The sequence below is a fragment of the Heptranchias perlo genome, chromosome 2 (genome assembly GCF_035084215.1).
Source record: "Heptranchias perlo isolate sHepPer1 chromosome 2, sHepPer1.hap1, whole genome shotgun sequence".
Classification (NCBI taxonomy): Eukaryota; Metazoa; Chordata; class Chondrichthyes; order Hexanchiformes; family Hexanchidae; genus Heptranchias; species Heptranchias perlo.
The window spans coordinates 116,048,338-116,076,213 of NC_090326.1; the positions used below are offsets into that span (position 1 = coordinate 116,048,338).

A 27,876-nucleotide genomic window follows, 5' to 3' on the forward strand; every position below is an offset into this window, starting at 1 on the left:
GTCTAAACACCTCCCCTTGACATTCAACAGCATTACCATCGCCGAATCCCCCACCATCAACATCCTGGGGGTCACCATTGACCAGAAACTTAACTGGACCAGCCATATAAATACTGTGGCTACAAGAGCAGGTCAGAGGCAGGGTATTCTGTGGCGAGTGACTCATCTCCTGACTCCCCAAAGCCTTTCCACCATCTACAAGGCACAAGTCAGGAGTGTGATGGAATACTCTCCACTTGCCTGGATGAGTGCAGCTCCAACAACACTTAAGAAGCTCGACACCATCCGGGACAAAGCAGCCCGCTTGATTGGCACCCCATCCACACCCTAAACATTCACTCCCTTCACCGCCAGTGCACCGTGGCTGCAGTGTGTACTATCCACAGGATACACGGCAGCAACCCGCCAAGGCTTCTTCAACAGCACCTCCCAAACGCGCGACTTCTACCACCTAGAAGGACAAGGGCAGCAGGCACATGGGAACACCACCTGCACGTTTCCCTCCAAGTCACACACCATCCCAACTTGGAAATATATCGCCTTTCCTTCATCGTCGCTGGGTCAAAATCCTAGAACTCCCTTCCTAATAGCACTGTAAGAGAACCTTCACCACACGGACTGCAGCGGTTCATGGGCAATTAGGGATTGGTTAATAAATGCTGGCCTTGCCAGCAACGGCCACATCCCATGAATGAATAAAAAAAAACATTTGCATAACCATGCTAGCTTCACTTGTGACACGTTACCTGCGAACTTACAGTTTTTATAGACTAAGACTTTTGCATCTGGAGCTTTCCTTCATGTCAATGTATGACCTTTACTATGATGTCACAATCTTCATTGGTTACCTTGGTGCTTTTCTTTAGGTCCTGCAGCTTTTTCAGTACCTCCTGCAATATTTTTCACCTATACAACAACATTTACCATCATCCCAGGCTTGCCTCCTGTTTATTGAAACAGGGTGATTTCATTCTGCTCCAAAATATCATCACCCCTTGAATGAGCACTTTCAGGGTTTGTTGGTGAATTGCACTTGCACTCTGCTGTTATTATCGCTCCACTTTCACCGACTAATACACACATTATAGCTGCATTTATGAAGTTAGGAATACTTATGAAGGTAAATTCACTGATCCTGCAATCCCAGCAAGGAGTTATGCTCGGTGAACGTAGTTAGAGAATCAGCGCTAAAACAACAATGTATGCTGGTCTAAATTTAATTTTAAGACATGCCAAGCTGAAGAAGAAATTAAAAAGAAAGACTTGCATTCATATAGGGCCTTTCACGACCACATAACATCCAGAGCATTTTACAGCCAATAAAATACTTTTGAAGTTACAACTCATCAAAGACTGAATGTTGGACAAGCAGACTGGCAGCATAGAGGCAATGAAAGAGTAGAGGGAGGTGATGGAGAGGTAAAGCAAGGTATCATTGGCATACATGTAGAAGTCGATCCCATGTCTGTACATGATGTTGTTCAAAGGGAGTGGGAAAAGACGCCAATGCTAGAGATGCTCTGGCCACAATTGGATAGGTAAGAGTGGAACTAGGAAAAGGCAGTCCCAAAGAGCTGGACAGAGAGGCGTTGGAGGAGGATGGTGTGGTTCACTGTGTCAAAGCCTGTGGAGAGGTCGAGGAGAGATAATGCATCACAGTTACAGAGAATACCATTTGTGACTTTAGTTAGGGTCATTTCAGTGCTGTAGGAGAGGGGCATAAATCTAACTGGGGGGATTCAAACAAGGAATTGTGGCTGAGGTGAGCACACATCTTGGAGGGGACAACATGGGGATAGGATTAAAACAGTGTTGTAGTCCTATCCCCAATCTGTACTCCATTCAAGCACAGTCCTAGCTGGGAGCATGGGATCTGTGAATTTACATTATACTGTTTAAAAGATTTATTAGCTGCTTAACAACTGTTAGTGTATTATTGCCCGTGAGTAGTGATTCAGTGTACAGCACCTCATTCATAAGTTAAAATTAATCAGAATTTTGAGACAGCTCTTCTGACTTATGTACACAAATCCAAAACTCCACACATTTAATAAAAAATATCTTAAATTCTGTGTAGAAATTATAATTGCTCAACAAGGTGGAATCTGCGATGTCTGAATTTCATCTAGAACATTCCGGAAAGTCTCCACACAAACTTCTCCCTTTGGATGTTTCATGGCAGCAAGCTTCCACACCTCTTCAAACGTCTCCCTGGACATGTCCACTCCAGCATGACAAAATATTTGCTTAATCTGATCAAATATAAATGGAAATAGGAAACTTGAGTGTCAATGCAATTTCAAGTCCATATTTTAGATCAAATTACTTTTGTCTTTATTCATTCATGGGATGTGGGTGTCGCTGGCGAGGCCTGCATTTATTGCCCATCCCTAATAAACCCTACTGCAGTAGAAATAATCGATATTTTGTAAGTGATTAAAAATTGAATAATCTGTAAAGATGATTTAACCATCAAAAGGAAGATTTGAAATTGAGGATAATTTGAATGTTTCTAATGAGAAGAAAAGTATTAATTGATGGTCAAATTTTCTACGAATTAATAAAATAGGTACACTGATCTTTGTTACTATCTACTCTAGATTAAGATGTAAAAACAGACATTCACACAACAAAATAAGCATGACACTCTATACTTCATCTAATATTTTAGGTAAACACCCCAATTGTATTAATTGAACTTTTAAAGACTCAAGAAGCTCGACACCATCCAGGATAAAGCAGCCCGCTTGATTGGCACCCCATCCAGCACCCTAAACATTCACTCCCTTCACCACCGGCGCACAGTGGCTGCCGTGTGTACCATCCACAGGATGCACTGCAGCAACTCGCCAAGACTTCGTCGACAGCACCTCCCAAACCTGCGACCTCTACCACCTAGAAGGACAAGAGCAGCAGGTACATGGGAACAACACCACCTGCACGTTCCCCTCCAAGTCACACACCATCCCGACTTGGAAATATATTGCCGTTCCTTCATCGTCGCTGGGTCAAAATCCTGGAACTCCCTTCCTAACAGCACTGTGGGAGAACCTTCACCACACGGACTGCAGCGGTTCAAGAAGGCGGCTCACCACCACCTTCTCAAGGGCAATTAGGGATGGGCAATAAATGCCGGCCTCGCCAGCGACGGCCATATCCCATGAATGAATAATAAAAAAAGAGATCAGCACCTATAGCACCTAAGGAGCACACAATGGTTAAGAAACTGCCTTGGGGAAGATACACTGCTCTTGGCTCAAGCATGAATGAACAGCAAATCCACTGAACTCACTCTCAATATAACAAATTCTATTAAATGTTTCCCTTTTTCTTGACTGAAGCTCAATTATAGGCAATATAGAAGCTCAACCTTGACACAATGAACTCTCAGTAAGTTTCTGCAAGTTTGCTAGTCCCAATTTTAGTCTGTTATACCATCTACATCCTGGCAGAATGGAGCAGCAACTTATCAAAGTTGACAGGAGCACTGTTTTCTAACAGACTGTATATTAAATATTTCTGGCATTGTCCTGGCCTCATTGAAACCGCTTCTATGTTGTTATTTTCAAAGTTGTTATTTTCAAACTACAGCAAGGTGACTCCTGTACATAACTGAGAGAAAGAGACACAGGGCTCAATTTTAAAACCGAACCGGGTAGGGGGCGAGGGCAGGGGGGGGGTGCAAATTGAGGACTGGAAACCCATTAGTACGGGTTTCCCAGACATCCTTATTTTATTTTTTATTTTTTATTTTTTATTGTTGGTTTCCCGTCCAACTGACTGGCCGGAATGGTCTCAGTCGGACGGGAGACCAGCCAGGGAGAGGATGTCTTCAGGTAAGTCTGCAATTAATTCTATGGATGGAGGGGGGCATGGGTGGGCGCAGGTTGACACAGGGGTCGTGAGTCACGGGCGGAGGGATCGGGGGTCAGTCATGGGGTGGGGGGGGGTCGGGGTCGGGGGTCATTGCGAGGGTCCACGATCGTTGAGGGGGAGGATCGGGGATCGGGGTGGGAGGATCAGGGTTGGGGGTCAGAGGATCGGGGGGGGGGGGGGGGGGAGTATCGGCGTCGGGGGTCGAAGATCCGCAATCGGGAGGGCAGTGTCCGCGATCAGAGGTTGGGTGTCCGCAATCGTTGGGTGTTGGTGCAGGTAGGCATGTTGTCCTGGGGGAAGCACTCCTGCTCCTCCAGGCCACAAGCTGTGCCTTTCTAGGCACCTACCTGTTAGTCTCGGACCTTCTCGCCTCTTTTCACGAGGCGTAACACAGAAGGCCCAGGAATCTGGCCTCCTGGGGTTGAAATCAGGAAGTCCAGAAAAATGGAGGCCCGATGCCTCCTTGAAAGGTTTTAAGGCCCGACCCACCTCCTGGGAGCGGGTTGGTCGTCCGGCCCTCTTCCCGCACCGGTGAAAACTGGAAATGGGCGGGTTGGAGGCAGGTTTAAAATGATGGCAATTTTCAATGCCCCCCACCCCCAACCCACCCATTTTCACTTTGAAAATTCAGCCCATAAGAACAGGAGTAGGCCATTCAGTCATTTAGCTCCTCGAGCTTGTTCCACTATTCAATCAGATCATGGCTGATCTGTACCTCAACTCCATTTACCTGCCTTTGATTGAAATCCCTTGCCACCAAACAAAATGTTTTGTTACCTAACAAAAAATCTATTGATCTCAGTCTTGAAAATTTCAACTGATGATGCACCCACAACCTTTTGGGGGCTAGCACTCCAGATTTCCACAACTCTTTTGTGTGAAAAAGTACTTCTTGATTTCACTCCTAAAGGCCGAGCTCTAATTTTAAAATTGTGTCCCTTTATTCAGCATTCTCCCACCAGAGGAAATAGTGGGTAGAAATTGGTATACGTGTGCCCAGTTTTTTTTGAGGCACAGTGTATAGATCTGATCATTATTAAGGAAGTGGTAAAAGGGCACTTAGAAAATCATAATATGATTAGGCAGAGTCAACATGGTTTTATGAAAGGGAAATCATGTTTAACAAATTTATTAGGGTTTTTTTTGAGGATGAAACTAGCAGGGTAGATAAAGGGGAACCAGTGGATGTAGTATATTTGGATTTTCAAAAGGCATTCGATATGGTGCCACATAAAAGGTTGTTACACAAGATAAGGGCTCATGGGGTTGGGGGTAATATATTAGCTTGGATAGAGGATTGGTTAACTGACAGAAAACAGAGAGTAGGAATAAACGGGTCATTTTCAGGTTGGCAGGCTGTAACTAGTGGGGTGCCACAAGGATCGGTGCTTGGGCCTCAGCCATTCACAATCTATATTAATGACTTAGATGAAGGGACCAAGTGTAATATATCCAAGGCTAGGTGGGAAGGAAAGCTGTGAGGAGGACACAAAGAGTCTGCAAAGGGATATAGACAGGTTGAGTGAGTGGGCAAGAAGGTGGCAGATGGAATGTATTGTGGGGAAATGTGAGGTTATTCACTTTGGAAAGAAGAACAGAAAAACAGAACATTTTTTAAATGGTGAGAAACTATTAAATGTTGGTGATCAGAGAGATTTGGATGTCCTCATACAAGAAACACAAAAACTTAGCATGCAGGTACAGCAAGCAATTATGAAGGCAAATGGCATGTTGGCTTTTATTGCAGGGGGTTGGAGTACAAGAGTAAGGAAGTCTTGCTACAATTGTACAGAGCTTTGGTGAGACCTCACCTGGAGTACGGAGTACAGTTTTGGTCTCCTTATCTAAGGAAGGATATACTTGCCTTAGAGGGGTGCAATGGAGGTTCAATAGATTAATTCCTGGGATGAGAGGGTTGTCCTGTGAGAAGAGATTGAGTAGAATAGGCCTATACTGTCTGGAGCTTAGAAGAATGAGAGGTGATCTCATTGAAACATATAAGATTCTGAGGGAGCTTGACAGGGTAGATGCTGAGAGGTTGCTTCCCATGGCTGGAGAGTCTAGAACTAGTGGGCATAGTCTCAGGATAAGGGGTCGGCCATTTAAGACTGAGATGAGGAGGAATTTCTTCACTCAGAGGGTTGTGAATCTTTGGAATCCACTACCCCAGAAGGCTGTGAATGCTGAGTAAGGGAGCACGGAGTAGCAGCTATCGACGGAGTCTGGATTTGACAGAGTCTATAATTGGGAATTTGGTGAGTGAGGGGATTTTGTGCCGTAAGGAGTGAGGTGCATTTGTTTAGACAGCAGAGAGGAGCGTACCGAGAGCGGGACACAGCAACGGCAAAACAAAACTGCAGTGTGACGTCACAGGTAAGGAAGGTAGGTGGTTGGTGGTGAGTATCTCTTCTGTTTTCTTCTTTCTTAGGACTGTGTGCTAAGTAACTTACAGCATAAAACTAATTTTTTTTTTTAAAACTAAACTTAATTTAATAAATTAAACAAGGCCAGTACTTGGTTCAACATAAAATAATTTGATTGGCTTTGTAGTAATCAATTAAATAAATAAAATAGTTATGACAGGGCAGGAGATGTGTTGCAGCTGCAATATGTGGGAGCTACTGTACAGTTTTGTCCAGGGCGACTAACATCTGCGGTAAGTGTCTACAGCTCGAGGAACTTCGGCTCCGAGTTGAGGAGCTGGAGTCTGAGCTGCAGACATTGCGATGCATCAGGGAGGGACAAAGTTACCTGGACACTTTGATCCAGGAGGCAGTCATGCCCCTTAGACTAAATACTGCAGAATTGGCACGTGGTCAGGGACAGGAGGATGTGACTGCGAGTGAGGCAGGTATGGGGATCCAGGAGGTAGCATTGCAGGAGCCTCAGCCTCTGCACTTGTCCAATAAATATGAGGTTCTTGCAGCCCTTGTGGACGAGTGCAGGGACTGCAGGGAGGACGAGCAAACTGGCCACGGCACCGTGGTTCAGAAGGCCATTCAAGTGGGGGGAGTAAAAAGGAATGTGGTTGTAGTAGGCAACTGTATAGTTAGAGGGATAGATACTGTTCTCTGCAGCCAAGAGCGAGAGTCCCGAAGGCTGTGTTGCTTACCCGGTGCCAGGGTTAAGGACATCTCCTCAGGGCTGGAGAGAAACTCAGAGTGGGAGGGGGAGGATCCAGTTGTCGTGGTCCACGTAGGTACCAATGACATAGGTAGGACTAAGAAAGAGGTTCTGCTGAAGGAGTTTGAGTAGCTAGGGACTAAATTAAAAAGCAGAACCACAAAGGTGATAATCTCCGGATTATTACCTGAGCCACGAGCAAATTGGCACATGGTAAATCAGATCAGAGAGATTAATGCGTGGCTCAAAGATTGGTGTGGGAGAAGTGGGTTTTGATTCATGAGGCACTGCCACCAGTACTGGGAAAGAGGGAGCTGTTCCGTTGGGACGGGCTTCACCTGAACCATGCTGGGACCAGTATTCTGGCAAACCGAATAACTAGGGCAGTAGAAAAGGCTTTAAACTACATAGAAGGGGGGAGGGCTCAGGTGGGGCGAAGTTTAGATTGATAAAGAGAAAAGACAAGGAAGTAGTACAGGAAAGTGATAGGGGTAATGATAAACAGAGTGTGTCAGGAAGGGACAGAGTGTACAAACATAAGAGTGCACTAGCAAATGGGGCCAGGGTAGGAAAGAATGGTAAAAGGACAAAATTAAAGGTTCATTATCTGAATGCTCACAGCATTCATAATAAGATAGATGAATTGAAGGCACGAATAGAAACAAATGGGTATGATCTCATGGCCATTACAGAGACATGGTTGCAAGGTGACCAAGATTGGGAGCTAAATATTCAGGGTTATTTAACATTTCGGAAGGATAGGAAAAAAGGTAAAGTTGGTAGGGTTGCTCTGTTAATAAAGGATGAAATTGGTATAATAGTGAGAAATTATCGTGGCTCAGAAGATCAAGATGTCGAATTAATTTGGGTGGAGGTAAGAAATAGCAAGGAAAAGAAATCACTGGTGGGAGTAGTATATAGGCCCCCTAACAGTAGCTACACTGTAGGGCAAAATATTAATCAGGAAATAAGGGGGGCTTGTAAAAAAGGTAATGCAATAATCATGGGCGATTTTAACTTTCACATAGATTGGACAAATCAAATTGGCAAAAATAGCCCTGAGGAAGAGTTCATAGAGTGTATTAGGGACTGTTTCTTAGACTAATACGTCGGGGAACCAACCAGGGAACAGGCCATTTTGGATCTGGTAAGGGGTAACGAAACAGGACTAATTAATGATCTCAAAGTAAAGGATCTCTTGGGAAGCAGTGATCATAACATGATAGAATTTCACATCCGGTTTGAGAGCAAGGATCTTGGGTCTGAAACTACTATATTAAACTTAAGTAAGGGCAATTATAAAGGAATGAGGGCGGAATTGGCTAAAGTGGACTAGGTAAACAGATTAGATGGTATGATGGTGGATAAGCAGTGGCAAACATTTAAAAAAATATTTTATGACTAGCAACAAAAATATATCCCTGTGAGGAGGAAAGATTCCACAAAAAGGGTGAACCAACCATGGCTAACTAAGGAAGTCAGGTTAAAAGAAAAAGCATACAACATGGAAAAAATTACTGGTAAGCCAGAAGATTGGGAAAACTTTAAAAACCAGCAAAGGATGACTAAAGGAATAATAAAGAGGGAGAAAATAAATTATGAGAGAAAACTAGCAAGAAATATAAAAACTGACAATAAAAGCTTCTACAAGTATATAAAAAGGAAGAGGGTAGCTAAAGTAAACATTGGTCCCTTAAAGGATGAGACTGGGGAAATAATAATGGAAAACAAGGAAATGGCAGAGGAATTGAACAGATATTTTGTATCTGTCTTCACAGTAGAAGACACTAATAAATATCAATAATAGTAGAAAATCAAGGGGCAAAGGGGAGGGAGGAACTAAAAACAATCACTAGAGAAAAAGTACTAGGTAAACTAATGGGTCTAAAGGCTGACAAGTCCCCTGGACCTGATGGCTTGCATCCGAGGGTCTTAAAGGAAGTGGCTACAGAGATAGTGGATGCATTGGTTGTAATCTTTCAGAATTCACTAGATTCTGGAAAGGTCCCAGCGGATTGGAAAACCGCAAACATAACACCCTATTCAAGAAGGGAGTGAGACAGAAAGCAGGTAACTATAGACCAGTTAGCCTAACATCTGTCATTGAGAAGATGCTAGAATCCATTATTAAGGAAGTAGAAGCAGGACATTTGGAAACTCATAATACAATCAAGGAGAGTCAACATGGTTTTATGAAGGGGAAATCATGTCTGACAAATTTATTAGAGTTCTTTGAGGAAGTAATGGGCAGGGTGGATAAAGGGGAACCAATGGATGCAGTATATTTGGATTTCCAAAAGGCATTCGATAAGGTGCCACATAAAAGATTACTGCACAAAATAAGAATTCATGATGTTGGGGGTAATATACTGGCATGGATAGAGGATTGGCTAACTAATAGAAAACAAAGAGTCGGGATAAAAAGGTCATTTTCAAAATGGCAATCTGTAACTAGTGGGGTGCCGCAGGGGTCAGTGCTGGGGCCTCAAATATTTACAATATATATCAATGACTTGGATGAAGGAACAGAGTGTATTGTGGCCAATTTGCTGATGATACAAAGATAGGTGGAAAAACAAGTTGCGAGGAGGACACAAAGTGTCTGCAAAGGGATATTGACAGGTTAAGCGAATGGGCAAAAATTTTGCAGCTGGAATATAATGTGGGAAAATGTGAAGTCATCCACTTTGGGAGGAAAAATAAAAAAGCAAAATATTATTTGAATGGAGAAATACTACAAAATGCTGCGGTACAGAGGGATCTGGGTGTCCTCGTACATGAAACACAAAAAGTCAACATATAGGTGCAGCAGGTAATCTGGAAGGCAAACGGCATATTGGCCTTTATTTCTAGGGGGATGGAGTATAAAAGCAGGGAAGTCATGCTACAACTGTACAGGGTGCTGGTGAGACCACACTTGGAGTACTGTGTACAGTTCTGGATGTGGAGATGCCGGTGATGGACTGGGGTGGACAAATGTAAGGAATCTTACAACACCAGGTTATAACCTGGTGTTGTAACCTGGTGTTGTAAGATTCCTTACATACAGTTCTGGAGTCCTTATTTAAGGAGTGACATACTTGCATTGGAGGCTGTTCAGAGAAGGTTCACTACGTTGATTCTGGGTATGGAAGGGTTGTCTTCTGAGGAAAGATTGAACAGGTTGGGTCTATACTCATTGGAGTTTAGAAGAATGACAGGAGATCTTATTGAAACATACAAGTTTCTGAGGGGACTCGATAGGGCAGATGCTGAGAGGATGTTACCCCTCATTGGGGAATCTAAAACTAGGGGGCATAGTCTCAGAATAAGGGTTCACCTGTTTAAGATGGAAATGAGAAGGAATTTCTTCTCCCAGAGGGTCGTGAATCTTTGGAATTCTTTACCCAAAAAAGCTGTGGCGGCTTAGACAAATTTTTGATCAGCAAGGGAGTCGAAGGATATGGGGAAAAGGCGGGAGAGTGAATTTGAGGTAAAAATCAGATCAGCCGTGATCTCATTGAATGGTGGAGCAGGCTCGAGGGATCAAATGGCCTACTCCCGCTCCTATCTCTTATGGTCTTATGGTCTTATGGAGTGGTTGAGTATATTCAAGGCTGAGATAGATAGATTTTTTGACTCTAGGGGAATCAAGGGATATGGGGATCGGGCTGAAAAGTGGAGTTGAGGTCGAAGATCAGCCATGATCTTATTAAATGGCGGAGAAGGCTCGAGGGGCTGTATGGCCTACTCCCGCTCCTATTTCTTATGTCCTTATGTTCTGAGAGCCACACAGTGTATATGGTGCAAATGCTGGCTTCTGCAACTAATTCAAATGGGACATAAGAACATAAGAACATAAGAAATAGGAGCAGGAGTAGGCCAATCGGCCCCTCGAGCCTGCTCCGCCATTCAATAAGATCATGGCTGATCTGATCCTAACCTCAAATCTAAATTCATGTCCAATTTCCTGCCCACTCCCCGTAACCCCTAATTCCCTTTACTTCTAGGAAACTGTCTATTTCTGTTTTAAATTTATTTAATGATGTAGCTTCCACAGCTTCCTGGGGCAGCAAATTCCACAAACCTACTACCCTCTGAGTGAAGAAGTTTCTCCTCATCTCAGTTTTGAAAGAGCAGCCCCTTATTCTAAGATTATGCCCCCTAGTTCTAGTTTCACCCATCCTTGGGAACATCCTTACCGCATCCACCCGATCAAGCCCCTTCACAATCTTATATGTTTCAATAAGATCGCCTCTCATTCTTCTGAACTCCAATGAGTAGAGTCCCAATCTACTCAACCTCTCCTCATATGTCCACCCCCTCTTCCCCGGGATTAACCGAGTGAACCTTCTTTGTACTGCCTCGAGAGCAAGTACCTCGGGACCTCAACAACTTTTTAAAAATAGAAAAACTTAGCAGTAGTTTTACTAATTTGCACTCCCAGCATGGAGCTTCACCCATCAGAAGTACAGATCAGGAATTTTGGCACAGAGGGTTTTCCGGCAGGGCCCACTAATATCTGTGCCCAAATTCCTTAAATGCATTCCCAGCGGAGGGGCTCCACACTAAGGGTGTGAATTCATAAAATTTAATCCCTTGCAGGCATCCTTATCAGATTGTCTATCAGCTTACTTTAAGGTTTACTTACTGTTACATAAAGTGGCATCTAAATATGACATCGCTGTATATTCTCATCAATGCAGGAAATGATTACAAGTTTCCTTTGTGAGTGTTTTGCTCTTGTAAAGGTCTTGGGCTAAGAAGAGTTAAAAGGTCTTTACCAATGACTTACCTCTTCTTTAGACCTGCCTATAAAAATGTCTTTCTCATAAACTCCCCACTGGGCAAAAATAGAAGGATTTAGCAAGGCAGAAGCAGTTGCCTCATCACCATAGTTAATCCTATCACTGATACGACGAAAACGAGGGGCCGCTAAGTCAGTACGAATAGTAGGTACACCAAAGGTTCGATAATCTGTTCAGAATAAAATATTCAATAATCAGACCAAGATATTCTCATTTTAAACAGCAGTTATATATTCTACACGCAATGTAACTCATCAAACCTAAATCGTAATTCTATCTATGTATGGTTATTGCACCTTAGTTCATAACTTTCAGATACAGCATTTTATGCTGTTATAGGTCAGTTACGATATACAGCCCTCAGTAAACCAAGCAAAAGCTTTAGTTTCAAGTATCTATATGGTTAGGCAGGTCACACAAAAAGTTGAAAAATAAATTATTCATAACTAGAAATATTACATGGGTTCATTTTTCAAAGACCTGGAAGGAAGCAATTCATCATTAATAGTTATTAAATTAAAACTTTATTCTTTCTGGGAAAAAAAACATTTTCTATCTTCTTAATTCTCATTTGACATAAACTTATTGGATGAATTTTCACCTTCAGCACTCCTAGTGCTGAGCTTCACACACTGGGAACACACGTTGGGAATCCAGGTGCATGCCCCCACAATTTCCCATCCATTAAAATTGATGGATGGGGACTTTTCTCTCAGGAGAAAAAGAGGATAATGATGAAACTTGATAGGGGTCTTTAAGATTTTCATGGGCATGGAGAATTTGGATCAGGGAAAGTTCCCTATCAGGCTAAGAATTGAGGACTAAGGGATAGAGTTTAAAGTTAAGTCAAAAGAAAATAGGCAACATTTTTTTTTCGTAAGAAGATGATAGAATTGTGGAACCAATTACCAGCGGAGATAGTGGAATGGAAAGCCATGGCAGGTTTTAAAAATGACTAGATGAATTCCTGTTAGGGAAAGGGATACATGGTGATTAGTTGCAGAGTTACAGTAAGGAAACTGATGGATAGTTTGGAAGAATAGGCTGGATGGACCAATGTGCCTGGAATTTCTATGTGAGTTTGCCCCTGTCGTAAGTTCGGTGGGGAGATTGGCGGAAACCCTGAAAAAAGTGTTAATAGCTGTTCCTTGTGCCATTTCTGCAGGGTTTCCACCGATTTTCCATCGAAGGTGAGAATCCCTGTGTGGTCAGTGTCCAGTAAAATATTAAAATGCCTACGTGGCAAAATAGCAGAATGCAAAATGGTTAGGAAAGGGTTAATAAGTTGATAGCTGAGGTTGGTAAAGGGCCCCCCCACTGCTGGGCCATATGTTTGCGTAGTCAGCAGGCCTGCATTGTCTTAACAATGTAGAGTCTTTGATGTGTTTCAGGGTCTGGTCTGAGTGTCTCCATTTTGCGAGCTAATCAAGATTGGTAACACCTTAGCAAGACCAAAAGGCACATTCCTAGTGAGAAGAAAGGATGCATCCATCAGTGTCTGTCACTGCGGCATGATCAGGCCATGGGCTACCTGTGATTGGCTTGAAATCATGTAACCTAGCATGGCCAGCCTATGCCCAGCTTATGATTGGTGTTGACTCTTGTGTTAAAGATGTTCCAACCCATATTGATCTGTATAAAGGTATGAATTTCTGTATGTGTCTTTGTCTCCTTATTCTGTTAGAATCATCCGGACTCCCTCAGGAGTCTGAATTGAAGCTACAGACTAAGACCTGCTATTAAAGCTGTGTTGAACTTTAAAGGTGTATTCGACTCAGTGTTTACTGAACCAAACTGAGGGGAAAAAAGAATCCAGTTCATCAAAGGTATGGCAAGAGATTGGGAGAACTGCAGTCACGGAGGTTCTACCCCATGATCTTCTCTTGCCCAAAACGTTACTATGTTGCCATGTGAAAATTGTGGGAGGTGTGCACCAAAATTCCTGGTATGAAAAGATGAAAATTTACCCCTATATTTTTCTTAGTTTATATTTTCTTTTTTTGGTTTCCTTTTTGTTTTACTTTTCTGTTAATTCATTTATTTTGATTATTAGAGATCTGAAGGCCGTGTGAGATATCCAAAGGTCACATTAAGTGAGATGGTGTTTTTTAGTGCATTCTCATCTCTCTTTTTTAATTTAATTTCCTTGTCTTTCTTTTTCCCTACTTTTCTGGCAGTCATATTCCTTACTAGTTCCTGTATTTTTTTACTCAATCGTTTTAATGTTTTCTATGTGTGTTTATTTTCCTGAAATTGATCTCAAAATTAGTAAAATACTGGCTACTCTCTACACCCTATGATGGCTCCAAATTGCATTTTTCCAGATTCACCAAGAGCCAACGGTTCCTGATCACAAAACCACAGGATCACACGATTTTCAGCACAGAAAAAGTCTATTTGGTCCATTGCGCCTCTGCCTATGCTGGTGCTGGTATCACATCGGAGCTGTCTACTTTAATCCCATTCCCTATTCTTTGCTTTAGCATTTTTCTTCAGGTGTTAACACATAATTCCTTCTTAATACAATGACTGATTCTGCTTCAATAGTCACTTTGTGGCAATGCATTCCCATAGTGTAAAAAAATTCCTCTATCTTCCCATTTCATGCCATAAATACTAATCTGAAACTTATGCCCCTTGTTATAACGTCATTGACTCATGACAATAATGGGAGGAATTTTAGCCCCCAACTCGGCAGAAACTGGGCAAGAGGACAGTTAAAATGGAGCGGAGAACTTACCCACTCTGTTCCCAAACTAATCTGGTTAACTACAATTTTCAATTGCCATCTGTGTTCAAGAAAACATGGTCAATATGCACCTAACAAGTGGTCCTTAAAGGGACCGCTGGAGACCACCACTAAAAAGCGTATTTAAAAAAAAATACTTTCCTGAGCGTGGAGCTGGGAGGAGCAGCAGCGCTCCCCCTTCTCTCCCGATCGCCACCTGCCTTCTGATTGCTTCCCCCCCCCCCCCCCCCCCGAGATCGCTCCTGTTCCTCTCTCAATCGCCCTCCTCCCTCCGGATCGCTTTGCCCCTCCCTCCCGATCGCTTCCTCCCCTCTCCCAGGACCTAACCCAGGGCTGCTGCCAGTGACGCAGTGGCCTGAAATTGAAATCCTCTTCACACGAGCTGCCTGGGGATGTCCAGTAGGCGTCTGCAGTTCGCCCGTTTCATGTAAATGAGGCACACGGCCCAATACTGGGTGTGCCTCGGGCCTACCCACTTCGACACAGGGATCGTTCCCTGCTCCCAGATTGCATGCCAATTTCTAGGCCATGGTGTAGAAAAGAGGGATTTAGATTGCTAGGACATTGGGAAAAGTTCTTGTCATGAAGTTGAACTAAAAATAATTAACACACTAAATGATTGCCTCCTGGAAATATTCACTGCAGAAGACACGAATTGCATGCCATAGGAGGTCCTACAATTAAACTTAATGTGGGTGAATTTCCACGAGGTGAGCTGTGTCACTTTCACGCCAATGAACGAAGATTTGCGGCCGTCGGTGGTCTGAAGAGGTATTTACACAAGGGTTTCCTGGGTCAGCTCATTTGCATGTAAAACAGGTGAAATTTGCTGGAGTGTATGAAAATTGGAGTGCAGCGTTTAATAACATAGTTCTGGCAGAAGATTGCAGCAGCAAACTGGGGAATAACCAGGTAATTAAGGAGCAGTGCTTGACTCACTCGTCTAACTCTCCAATAAACCGGCAGGCGCTTTGGTCAATCGGCGGTAGGCTCCTTTCAAAATGGAGCCGGCCGCATTGCCAGTGTTAACAGAGTGGTAAGGCTACCGATCCCATTTTGAGGTCACTATTGCCCCGGGAACGCCAGGCAGTGAAAATCGACCCCAATAGGTGGAGAACCACAGACATAAGCTCCAATGCGGTACACTATCATACCACCCTGTAATAAATTATCTTATGGAGTGTCTTAATTGAGTTTCAAAATTATATGTGGAATATCTAATATTTAATTATTTAATTATTAACTACACAAACCAAAAATTTGAATTAAAGTGCAGATTACAGATAATGTATTTTCAAGTATTTAAGAGTTAACCTTAACACTATGTAATCATGTACTCCATACAAAAAGCACAGAACTGTTAATCTTTTTAAAAAATTATTTGCTAGATAAATGCAAAGACAGACATAGGGACACTTACTGGCTGTTGAATAACCCCCTACGACTGCATTGATCAATGAAGAGGTTGTGCGATAGTGGTCTTTAGCCCTATCTTCTTTTTTAGTTATAGTTCTGACCGTCTTGGCTGAGCTACCAATATCCAATGGTACAATATCTCCAGGTGCCACTAGCCCACTACCATCTTCAGTGAATCCGCCTCCTATTGGAGAAGTAGTTTCTGTTTATTAAATAGGCATACAGTTGTTAAAAATATAGTCAACTAGCACCAACATCTTGTACCTTTTGTAATGATCTTTTGTTCTAATTCTCCCAAAAGCATTTTATCTTTCCAATTCAGAAAATTTGCAAATTCCAAGAAGTTGATTGTGCCATCCCCTTCAACATCACAGTATTCAATTAATTCATCAATCAGTTTGGGCTCTAAATCCAGGTTAAACTGGATACAGACTTCTCGTAGCTCTTCTCTGTCAATCTTTCCATCACCATTCTGGACAGAAAGAACAATTATATCAATCAAAACAAAAAAACAAATCAATATAAAGGCTTTTAATGGCACAACTATGATTTTATATGAAAGACAATACAAATCACCAGGATTACTCTGCCCAATTTCTAGCCACATTAATTTTAACATGTGGACTATGACAGTATAGGCTGGAAATTGATGCACTGTTCAGAGGCTAACTGTGAGTTACTAAAAAAAATTGGGAGTTACAAAGCCTGCTGGTTTTCACATAATTTTACAACACTGTGCTCCTGACTGCCAGGAATGCAAAACAGGAATTCAAGTACACACTCCCCATGATTTTCCATCCGTTAGTTTTAATGGGCAAAAAAATCCAGGCGGGGGGCATATAACCGAATTCCCAATAGGTACTCATGACAGGTGAGGCTCAGAAATTGAACTCGTAAAATTACCCTTCGAATTTGCTGCTTTCAGTATGGGGGCTAAAATGCTATTTCTCCCACACAGCAGCCAGCCTCCTACTCAGCTGTGAACTGCAATTAGGAAGCAAGTAATAACCAAAATAGCAGTAAAAATACAAATGCTTTACTGACCAACATGGTTGTAGAATTTCTTGCTACAGAGTAAGGAAAGGCAATTATACAAACCAGGAGCTGCAAACCCTATTACATGGATTCAGGGAGATAAGAGTAAATTTCATGGGATTGATGGCCACTCTCTGCCCCCCGGAATGATCTGTTGTACCAAGAATGGGGGGAGGTGGCTGAAAGCGGGCAGCACCAGTCAATCATCACAGACCTGCATGTGGCTGTCGCACGTGCAAGATCCTCACACTGCACACTGAAAAGAAGACCTGACCATCAGAATCCCAGCAGGCTGCCAGTGAAAACCTGTGGGCAGCCAGGGTGCAATGCACCAAAAATCACAGAAGGAGGCCATTCGCCCCGTCGTGCCTGTGCCAGCTCTTTGAAAGAGCTGTCCAATTTAGTCTCACCCCATCTTTTCCCCCACAACCCTGCAAATTAGTCCTCTTCAAGTACATGTCCAATTGCCTTTTGAAAGTTCCCTTGGAACCTGCTTCCACCACCCTTTAAGGTAGTGCGTTCCAGATCTTAACGACCCTCTGTGCGAAAACATTTCTCCTCATTTCCCCTCTTGTTCTTTTGCCAGTTATTTTAAATCTATGGCCTCTGGTTACAAACTCACTTGCCAGAGGAAACAGTTTCTCCCTCTTGCTCTATCAAACCCCTCATTATTTTGAATACATCTATCAGAAGGAGTGGTAGATGAGACTAAGGAGCAGCAAAGTGCAAACTCAAGCTGTCAACGTTCAAACACAACACAACAGGGGGAATAAATGCTTTACACAAATATACAAACATATGTGAAGATATGGAAAGAAGGACAAGAAATAACTATCAGGCCCACCATATCCAGGCAATGGTGCAACATTATACACCACCAACCCACCCCCTAATGACACAATCTCTTGGGAGAAAAAAAGAGAAATGAACAGCAGCCAATTCAGGGAAAACTGGGGAATTGCTCTGCAAGCCCTTAAGGCAATCAAGCAAGGCTCCAGGAAATTCCAGTAATCCATAATGCTTCAAAATCCTGGCTAACTAGCAATTTATCCTCTATAAATTGGAAATCTCCTCTCCTCTCCTTTCAGGAACTTGTCATGTTCCCTTTTAAAGAATTGTAGGCAATCCATTCCCACTGCATATTTAGGAAGTCTGGATCAGAGAGCTTTGATTCCCTGCAAAAAGAATTACTTACTGGCATCTAATCTAACTTTTTGCCTGTAGATTTTACATCTCTAGTCCTCACCATCCCTATACATCTCAAATAACCTATCCAATTCCTTCATAATTTTAAAAATCTCAATCCTACTCCCTCTAAACCTGAGGTTCTCCAAATAGCCCTAACTCTTAGAGCTCTTAGTTACGAGGAAAGGCTTTAAGATTATATATCATTCTAGTCACCCTGCTCTGAGCTGCTTCGATGGCCACAGCTACTAGAGTAATCTTGAAATAAAAATGAGAAACAAAACTACTAAATATTAGAAACAGGTAACTAATTGTTGCTTAAGACTGAATAAGACTGAGTACTAGATGTGCAACTGTTGCATTTTTTTAGTACCAGAATAATACTAGTACTAAAATAATTCACCTTGTCATAATGTCGAAAAGCTTCAAGAAGCGATTTGAAATTATGGAAGTTAACTTTCTTCAAATGCTGGCGGACAGTAGTGAAGATCCCTTTTTCCCTGTCTTTCCCTCGAAGGAATGTGGTAGGAGTCCTATAGTAAATAAGGTCCCCAACACCTGAAAAATAATGCATTCACTGAGATGAGGCCAGACAAGTTAAAAAAAAAAATTCTGAACGTCCATTAGATCTACAGCCGATATGTGGCTTTATGTACAACAGTGGTTGTAGCATTAAGAATTTATTTGTACATCAAGGTGCAAATTCTTTCACATGGTTGTTATGATTTTTTTTTGCAATTGGCATTGTCAAATATACAACTACACTGCTTCATAGTATTTCCACCTGATTTTTCTCTTTGCATCTAAGGTCATCCTTTTGATGTTGCTAACTTTCCTGCCATCCTGAGCTAAATCGCCTTGTCAGATATGCAGTCTTGATAGAGAATTAGCATACTATAATGCCTGCTACTTTCCATCATTACAACTCTGAGCTGTAGTGCTTGGATCATCACCCTGAAATAGATGATGATCTACTGTAGAAATTTAAAAATAAGTTTTACCCCGTTAGAGCTGATAACCTTGACATGGAACTCCCACATCTCCATTGCAAAAACTGCCTCTACACAGACCAGTTTTGTCTTTCCAGCCAGGCACTTCTTTTCCTAAAGCCCAAGTCTATTAAAGGCCTGAATACTGCTCCCATATCTGAGGAGGCTCCTGTTGATATCTCCGTTGCACACCTGAACAGGATACAAAAAAAAGAATTGTTGTCTCTCACCTCTAGCTCCCAAGATCTCTTCCCCTAATTTTGTCTTGATTATATAAATACTACTATGGTCACTGCTCCTCTAAGCTTTTTTCTGCATGTTCTTCTTCCCTATATTCCCATTACAATGAAATCAAGTTTCATTGCACAGTCTCCAACTCTCTAACTCACTCTTTCACAGGACCTCAAAACTGGGGAATATTTTACCTCCCTCATCTTTCTTCGCTACCATACCTACTGGCTTTTAAATCCTAAGTATGGGGTCAACCAATCACTGCTTCCTGATTTACCATAGCTTCTGTTTCACTCTTTTCAACCTTGGTGGTATCTTGCACTTTGGGCTTTAGTCCTTCACATTGGTTTCTCAATATATAAAAATAAACCCTGTTAATCCCTCAAAGTCTATCATACAAATCAAAATAACCTCTTCAGTACCATACATAACCATCCTGATTCTTTCAGTATTGCACATACTAACATTAATAAGTCCTTCAGTACCACACTACCAACACTGGCAACCCTTTAGTCTCGCACGTCAACATTGGTAACCCCTTCAGTATCATAAATACTAATATCAACTCTTTCAGTGTCACATGTACCAACTGTAATAACACCGTCCTATGTTGCACAAACTGTGTAAATCTGGCATGAACTGCAAAAATTGTGTCTTTGTCTCTACTATAATTTTTTATAATGTTTTCATATATTATATATATTAAAAATATTCATTCCATTGCTAGCAACTAGTATTATAAATTAAGCACAAATTTCTCCAGCCCAGATTCAAAATCTTCCTCCACTTCAAGAAGGACTGTCTGTCATGTTTGGTGCCTTTTCAAGATGTAAATTCTACCTCAAATTCAAGGGAGGTACAAAAAGAGACGTGTGGCTTGAAGCCCGGTGGAAGTAGTGAGTCAGATCATTTTGATGCCCACAGCCGAACCACAGGTTGTCTACCTGCTCTTGCATGAACAAGCAAAAAGCAGATGGTTTGGTTTGATGCATTGGCCAAAACCTACTCCTGTTCCTATTTCTTATGTTCTTATTAGGGCGGGAAGTGGAGTTGAGGTAGGAGATCAGTCATAATCTTATTGAATGGCAAAGCAGGCTCAAGAGGCCATATGGCCTACTCCTGCTTCTATTTCTTGTATTCTTGTGTTCTTATAATCAAAATAGCCAATCATAATTTAACATTCTTATAAAGAAGTACGCCAATGCATTTTTTTCCTATGCTAAGAAACCCAAATCAAAATTACTATCAGGAACCTCTGCAATCATTACTCAATCTGCCCTTTAATACATGACCTCTGCTAACATAGAGACTTGCATTTATACAGCGCCTTTCATGACCTCAGGACATCCCAAAGCGCTTTGCAGACAATTAAGTACTTTTGAAGTGTGGTGTTGTAATGTAGGAAACATAGCAGCTTTATACTATGAAGAATGCTTGCCCATTCACACTGCCACAAATTCCCAATAGTTTACCAAAGTGAACACCAGATATTCCCCATCTCCACAGGAAGGAAGTTCAAATACAAATGCTAAATAACATCAAAGGGGAGATAAATGCAACAATGGTACAATGAAAGTGCTATCAAGACACTTAAAATTAGGCAATTATATTATCAGCATTCAGCCACTTTCGGTATGGATAACTGCCAGATGTTAATATTGTACATTTATCCCTCTGGAAGTTTCAGTTTAGATTCAGATCATTACCATACTCATCAGGATGCAGTAAAACACCAAATGTGTGATCAGGAGGAATCTTCCGGGTATCTGCATTTCTGAAAGAACCAAAAAGCAGTACCATTAAATCCAAGCAAGTTGTTAATGACAACAATAAATTTTGAAAGGGGTGATCAACAAAAGAATCACAAATTTGACTCAATGGCCTAAAAATTGGGTAGTGCCCATTTTTCCAGCTCTACGCAGCTTCCTAAGTCCCCAAAATGGCAGGCAGGAAACGCGAGCACAATTCCGACCAGAAGCTGCCGGCCATCATATTGGGAAAGGACAAACAGGATGCATCCTTTCCCCACGTTTGTATATGCCTCTATCAAATCTCCTCTTAACCTTCTCTGTTCTAAAGAGAACAACCCCAGCTTCTCTAATCTCTCCACATAACTGAAGTCCCTCATCTCTGGTACCATTCTAGTAAATCTCCTCTGCACCCTCTCTAAGGCCTTGACATTCTTCCTAAAGTGTGGTGCCCAGAATTGAACACAATATTCCAGCAAGGCCTAACCAGTGATTTATAAAGGTTTAGTATAACTCCCTTGCTTTTGTACTCTATGCCTCTATTAATAAAGCCCAAGATCACATATGCTTTTTTAGCAGCCTTCTCAACTTGTCCTGCCACCTTCAAAGATTTATGTATGTGCACCCCGAGGTCTCTCTGTTCCTGCACCCCTTTAAAATTGTACCATTTGGTTTATATTGCCTCTCCTTATTCTTCCTACCAAAATGCATCACTTCACATTTCTCTGCGTTAAATTTCATCTGCCATGTGTCTGCCCATTTTACCAGTCTGTCTATGTCCTCCTGAAGCCTATTACTATCCTCCACATTGTTTACTACATTTCCAAGTTTCGTGTCATCTGCAAACTTTGAAATTATATTCCCTATACCCAAGTCCAGATCATTAAGATATATCAAAAAGAGCAGAGGTCCTAATACCGACCCCTGGGAACACCACTGTATATTTCCCTCTAGTCTGAAACACAACCGTTCGCCACTACTCTCTGCTTTCTGTCCCCTGGGCAATTTTGTATCCACACTGCCACAGTCCCTTTGATCCCATGGGCTTTAATTTTGCTAACAAATCTATTATGCAGTACTTTATCGAATGCCTTTTGAAAGTCCATATACACAACACCAATCACACTAACCTCATCAACCCTTTTCGTTACTTCATCAAAGAACTCAATCAAGTTAGTCAAATACAATTTTCCTTTAACCAACCCATGCTGACATTCATTTATTAGCCCATACATTTCCAAGTGCCAATTAATTTTGTCCTCGATTATTGTCTCTAAAAGTTTCCCCACCACAGATGTTAGGCTGACTGGCCTGTAATTGCTGGGTTTATCCCGCTCCCCTTTTTTGAACAAGGGTGTAATATTTGCAATCCTCCAGTCCTCTGGCACCATCCCCATATCTATGGAAGTTTGGAAGATTATGGCCAGAGCATCCGCAATTTCCATCCTTACTTCCCTCAGTAACCTAGGATGCATCCCATCTGGACCTGGTAGCCCATATATATTTGATGCATTTTAGAACAACACTGCAAATTGGACCATAAGTAGAAAAATTATTTCTACTTATAGTAATTCTTAGTATTTATAGGTGTCACTATCTACAATTCAGTGCAATTTGCAGTGAAAGTATTGATACATGCATTCATGTTGCTACATCCTTTGAATTCACAGAAATAGTGTTCAACATTTTTTTAAATATTTGTTCTCAGGATGTGGGCGACACTAAAAAGACCATATTTATGTTCATCTCTAGTTGCCCTGGAATGTGGTGATGGTCAGTCATTGTGGAGGTGGTGCTCTCAAGATAACGTTAGGTAGGGAATCCTGGATTCTGACCCAGCCATGATGAAGGAACAGAGATATATGTCTAATTCAAATGGTGTGTGACTTGGAGGGGAACTTGGGAGATGATGGTGTTCCCATGACATTGCTACTCTTGTCCCTCTTAGTGGTGGAGGGAGGTGATGTTGAAGTAACCTTGGTGAGTTACTGTAGTGCATTCTGTACATAGTACGTACTGCAGTCACAGTGCACTGGTGGTGGAGAAGTTAAATATTGAGTCCAGTGGTAGGGACACCAATCAAGCAAACTGCACTGTCCTGGATGGTGTAGAGCTTCTTGAGTGTTGTTGTGGCTGCATCCATCCATACTAGTGATAAGTGTTCCATCACTCTCCTGACTTGAACCTTGTAGTTCGTGGATAAGTTTTGAGGGATCAGGAGATTAACCACTCATCAAAAAGTACCAAGCCTCCGCCCTGCTCTTGTAGCCACAGTGTTGATATGGTTGTTCAAGTTCAGCTGCTGGTAAATGGTGAGCCCCCTCAGATGTTGATGGGGAAGGTCTCGGAACGGTGGTACCATTGAATGTCAAGGGAAGATAGCTGGGCTTTCTCTTGTTCGAGATGATTGTTATCTGACACTTGTGTTGCACGATTATTAGCTGCCACCTGTCACTCTAAGGCTGGATGTTATCCAGGTCCTGGTGTAGGCTGGATAGGGCTACGTCATTATTGGGGGAACTGAAAACTGTGGGATCATTGGCGAACAACCCCACTCTATGCCAGAAGGCATTTAATAAGAGACTGTTAGCTAAGACAGAAGCCCATGGAATCGAGGGAAAAGTACGGACTTGGTTAGGAAGTTGGCTGAGCGAAAGGCGACAGAGAGTAGGGATAATGGGTAGGTACTCACATTGGCAGGATGTGACTAGTGGAGTGCCGCAGGGATCTGTCTTGGGGCCTCAATTATTCACAATATTTATTAACGACTTAGATGAAGGCATAGAAAGTCTCATATCTAAGTTTGCCGATGACACAAAGATTGGTGGCATTGTAAGCAGTGTAGATGAAAACATAAAATCATAGAGCGATATTGATAGATTAGGTGAATGGGCAAAACTGTGGCAAATGGAATTCAATGTAGACAAATGTGAAGTCATCCACTTTGGATCAAAAAAGGATAGAACAGGGTACTTTCTAAATGGTAAAAAGTTAAAAATAGTGGATGTCCAAAGGGACTTAGGGGTTCAGGTACATAGATCATTGAAGTGTCATGAACAGGTGCAGAAAATAATCAAGAAGGCTAATGGAATGCTGGCCTTTATATCTAGAGGACTAGAATACAAGGCCGCAGAAGTTATGCTGCAGCTATACAAAACCCTGGTTAGACTGCACCTGGAGTACTGTGAGCAGTTCTGGGCACCGCACCTTCGGAAGGACATATTGGCCTTGGAGGGAGTGCAGCGTAGGTTTACTAGAATGATACCCGGACTTCAAGGGTTAAGTTACGAGGAGAGATTACACAAATTGGGGTTGTATTCTCTAGAGTTTAGAAGGTTAAGGGGTGATCTGATCGAAGTTTATAAGATATTAAGGGGAATGGATAGGGTGGATAGAGAGAAACTATTTCCACTGGTTGGGGATTTTAGGAGTAGGGGGCACAGTCTAAAAATTAGAGCCAGTCCTTTCAGGAGTGAGATTAGAAAACATTTCTACACACAAAGGGTGGTAGAAGTTTGGAACTCTCTTCCGCAAACGGCAATTGATACTAGCTCAATTGCTAAATTTAAATCTGAGATAGATAGCTTTTTGGCAACCAAAGGTATTAAGGGATGTGGGCCAAAGGCAGGTATATGGAGTTAGATCACAGATCAGCCATGATCTTATCAAATGGCGGAGCAGGCACGAGGGGCTGAATGGCCTACTCCTGTTCCTATGTTCCTATAGCCTGCTACATTTGGTGATTAGCATGTGGGTAGCCCAGTAGATTCACTAGGTTCATACCTTGTTCTATGGAATGCCTGGTGTTGCTCTTGGCATGCCTTCTACACTCTGCCTTGAACAAGGGATGGTCTCCCAGCTTGAGGATGATCAAGAAGGGAGGGGTGTGCAAGGCCATAAAGTTACAGATTGTGGTGGTATATAATTCAGCTGCTGATGATGGCTCACAGTACCTCACAGATCCTTAGTTTGGGCTGTTACATCTGTCTTTAGTCTGACTGAGTTAGAATGGTGTTAGTGCCACATTACATGCTGGAGGACATCCTCATAGTGGAAATGAGAGTTTGTCTTCACAAGGACTGTGCAGTGGTCCACCAATCCTATCATGGACTGAACTGTCTGCAACAGATAGACTGGCAAGGAAGTGGTCAAGTAGGTTACTCATGTTTGTTCCCTCATCAGCTAACACAGGTGCAGTCTAGCAAGATTCGGCCAGTTCGGTCAGTGGTGGTACTACAGAGCCATTCTTGGCGACGGACAATGAAGTTCGCCACCCAGAATACATTTTGTGCTTTGCTTCCCTCAGAGCTTCCTCCAAGTAATTTTCAAGATCTAGAGTTACTGATTCATCTGTTGGAGGGAGCGGAAGGTAGTGGTTGGCAGGCGGTTTTCTGGACCTTGTTTGACATGAAGCCACGAGACTTCATAGGGTCCGATGTCAATGTTGCGGACTCCCAGGGCCACTCCTACTCAACTACTGCCAACAGATCTGTCCAATTTTTTTTATTATTGTACTTTGTAGTGATTGTTTACAACTGGGAGGTTTGTTATGCCACTTCAGAGGGCATTAGGAGTCAACTGCATAGTGTGGAACTGGAGTCACATGTAGAGAGGATAGAAACAGCAGGCACCTTCCCTGAAGGACATTAGTGGACTAGTTGGGCTTTTATGACAATCCTTAAGCTTTCATGGTTATTTTTCTGGTGTTAGCCCACAAATTACATTTGGAATAGTCTCGGTTAAGGTAATGGAGGCTAAAACAGTAGTTCTAGATGTACTACCCATTTATTGCCAATGGGTGGAAAGTTTAGCCCCGAGATCCAGTTACCCATATGAAGGGGAAACTTGAGGGTTTTTTTCTGGATTGATGAGCTATGAAGGGCCGAATGGTCTCCCTCATCTCTATTGCTCTTTTGATCCAATTTTCCTCTATTATTATCAATGTCGAGAGAGAAGACAGTTTCTGCTCCAAAATTGCACTAGATCTATTTGCATGGGTGGGGGGAGGGGGCGGGGGGCTTTTTCCTAAATACATTGGGCGCTAAATTGGGCCGTGTAGCGCCCGTTGTTTCGGCGCTACACGGCCTCTCCGACATCCAAGATGGCGTCTTGGATGCGCACGCACATTTCCTGCGTGACGTGCGCCACTCACCATCTTGGTATAGGAGTTTGTGCAAGCGCACATAAGAAATGCTGGAATCATGTAAAGTAGGGAGAAAATGGCTTCAATCACTGTGTAATGCTGATTTAAAGTGATAGACACCAATTTGGGACTTAACGCTCAACTCAACACACAGTCTTAACCCCGACCATCTGAACGTGTCTTAGATTGCCTGGAGGACCCACCACCGGCGTTATTTAAAGGGACCATGCAGGATTTACAGGTTAGTGGCTGGATTATTGCCTCTGGCTGCCGAGACATTTCTAATTGTTTTTGGAGGTCTCCTAGACCGCAATACTAGGATGTGGGGACATAGCCTAACATTTAGAGCCAGGACGTGCAGGAGTGAAGTTAGGAAATGCTTCTACACGCAAAGGGTGGGAGACGTTTGGAACGCTCTTCTGCAGTCGGCAGTTGATGCTAGCTCACTTGTGAATATTAAATCTGAGATTGATAGATTTCTGTGAAACAGGGGTATTCAGGGATATGGGGCTAAGATGGGTATATGGAGTTAGGTCACAGGTCCACCATGATCTCACTGAATGGTGGAACAGGCTCGAGAGGCTAAATGCCACTGCCACTTGCTGCCTCTTGCTACGCGCCACCTTCCCCTTACCTAAGAAAGGATATACTTGCCATAGAGGGAGTGCAGCGAGGTTCACCAGACTGATCCCTGGGATGGCAGGACTGTCGTATGAGGAGAGATTGGGTCGACTCGGCCTGTATTCACTCGAGTTTAGAAGAATCAGAGGGGATCTCATTGAAACATATAAAATTCCGACAGGGCTAGATAGACTGGATGCAGGAAGGATGTTTTCCCTGGCTGGGGGGGTCCAGAACGAGGGGTCACAGTCTCTGGATACGGGGTAGAACATTTAGGACTGAGATGAGGAGAAATTTCTTCACTCAGAGGGTGGTGAACCTGAGGAATTCTCTACCACAGAAGGCTGTGGAGGCCAAGTCACTGAATATATTTAAGAAGGAACTAGATAGATTTCCAGACACAAAAGGCATCAAGGTGTATGGGGTGAGAGCGGGAATATGGTATTGAGATAGAGGATCAGCCATGATCATATTGAATGGCGGAGCAGGCTCGAAGGGCCAAATGGCCTACTCCTGCTCCTATTTTCTATGTTTCTATGTTTCTAAGAAAGAGGGATGTGTGCCTGGGTGATGTTCCTGTCATGGTTGAATAGCTGCCAGTGTGTGTGGCCTGTGGGTTGTGGGTGGGCGGCTTGAAACAATAGTAATGTGTAAGGGCGAGAGGAAGCATCTGATTGGAAGAGTTGAGTACTGATGGAAAGAGTTTATTGGTATGTGGGGGATGGGGGTTTAATGCGTGGTGCAGTTAGTAGGAGACACCACTTGACAGTTGACCTCACTCACCTTGACCACTCATGTCAAAGCATTGAACTTCTTCCTGCACTGCATCATGTTCATGATGCTGTGCGCTTGGCATTGACTTCGTACCTTGCTGCCTCCCACAGTCTTTTCAGTATATGTCTGGAGGGCCTGTTGCCCCCCCCCACCCCCCCCCCCCCCCACGGATATAGAATGTCCCTCCTTCTGTCCACCT

General features: G+C 42.7%; 1 protein-coding gene across 1 annotated transcript in view; it reads right to left on the reverse strand.

Moving 5' to 3' along the window:
- Positions 1-631: 631 nt before the first annotated feature.
- The window catches only part of efhb (EF-hand domain family, member B), a 57,226-nt gene continuing 29,981 nt past the window's right edge, over positions 632-27,876 (reverse strand). The window contains exons 8-13 of the mRNA XM_067998768.1: positions 21,098-21,165; positions 18,575-18,729; positions 16,216-16,423; positions 15,956-16,135; positions 11,774-11,955; positions 632-2,252 (exon numbers count right to left, since the gene is read on the reverse strand). Coding sequence (XP_067854869.1) covers positions 2,091-2,252; positions 11,774-11,955; positions 15,956-16,135; positions 16,216-16,423; positions 18,575-18,729; positions 21,098-21,165 — 955 coding nt within the window. The 3' untranslated portion in view covers positions 632-2,090. The remainder of the gene's footprint in view (positions 2,253-11,773; positions 11,956-15,955; positions 16,136-16,215; positions 16,424-18,574; positions 18,730-21,097; positions 21,166-27,876) is intronic.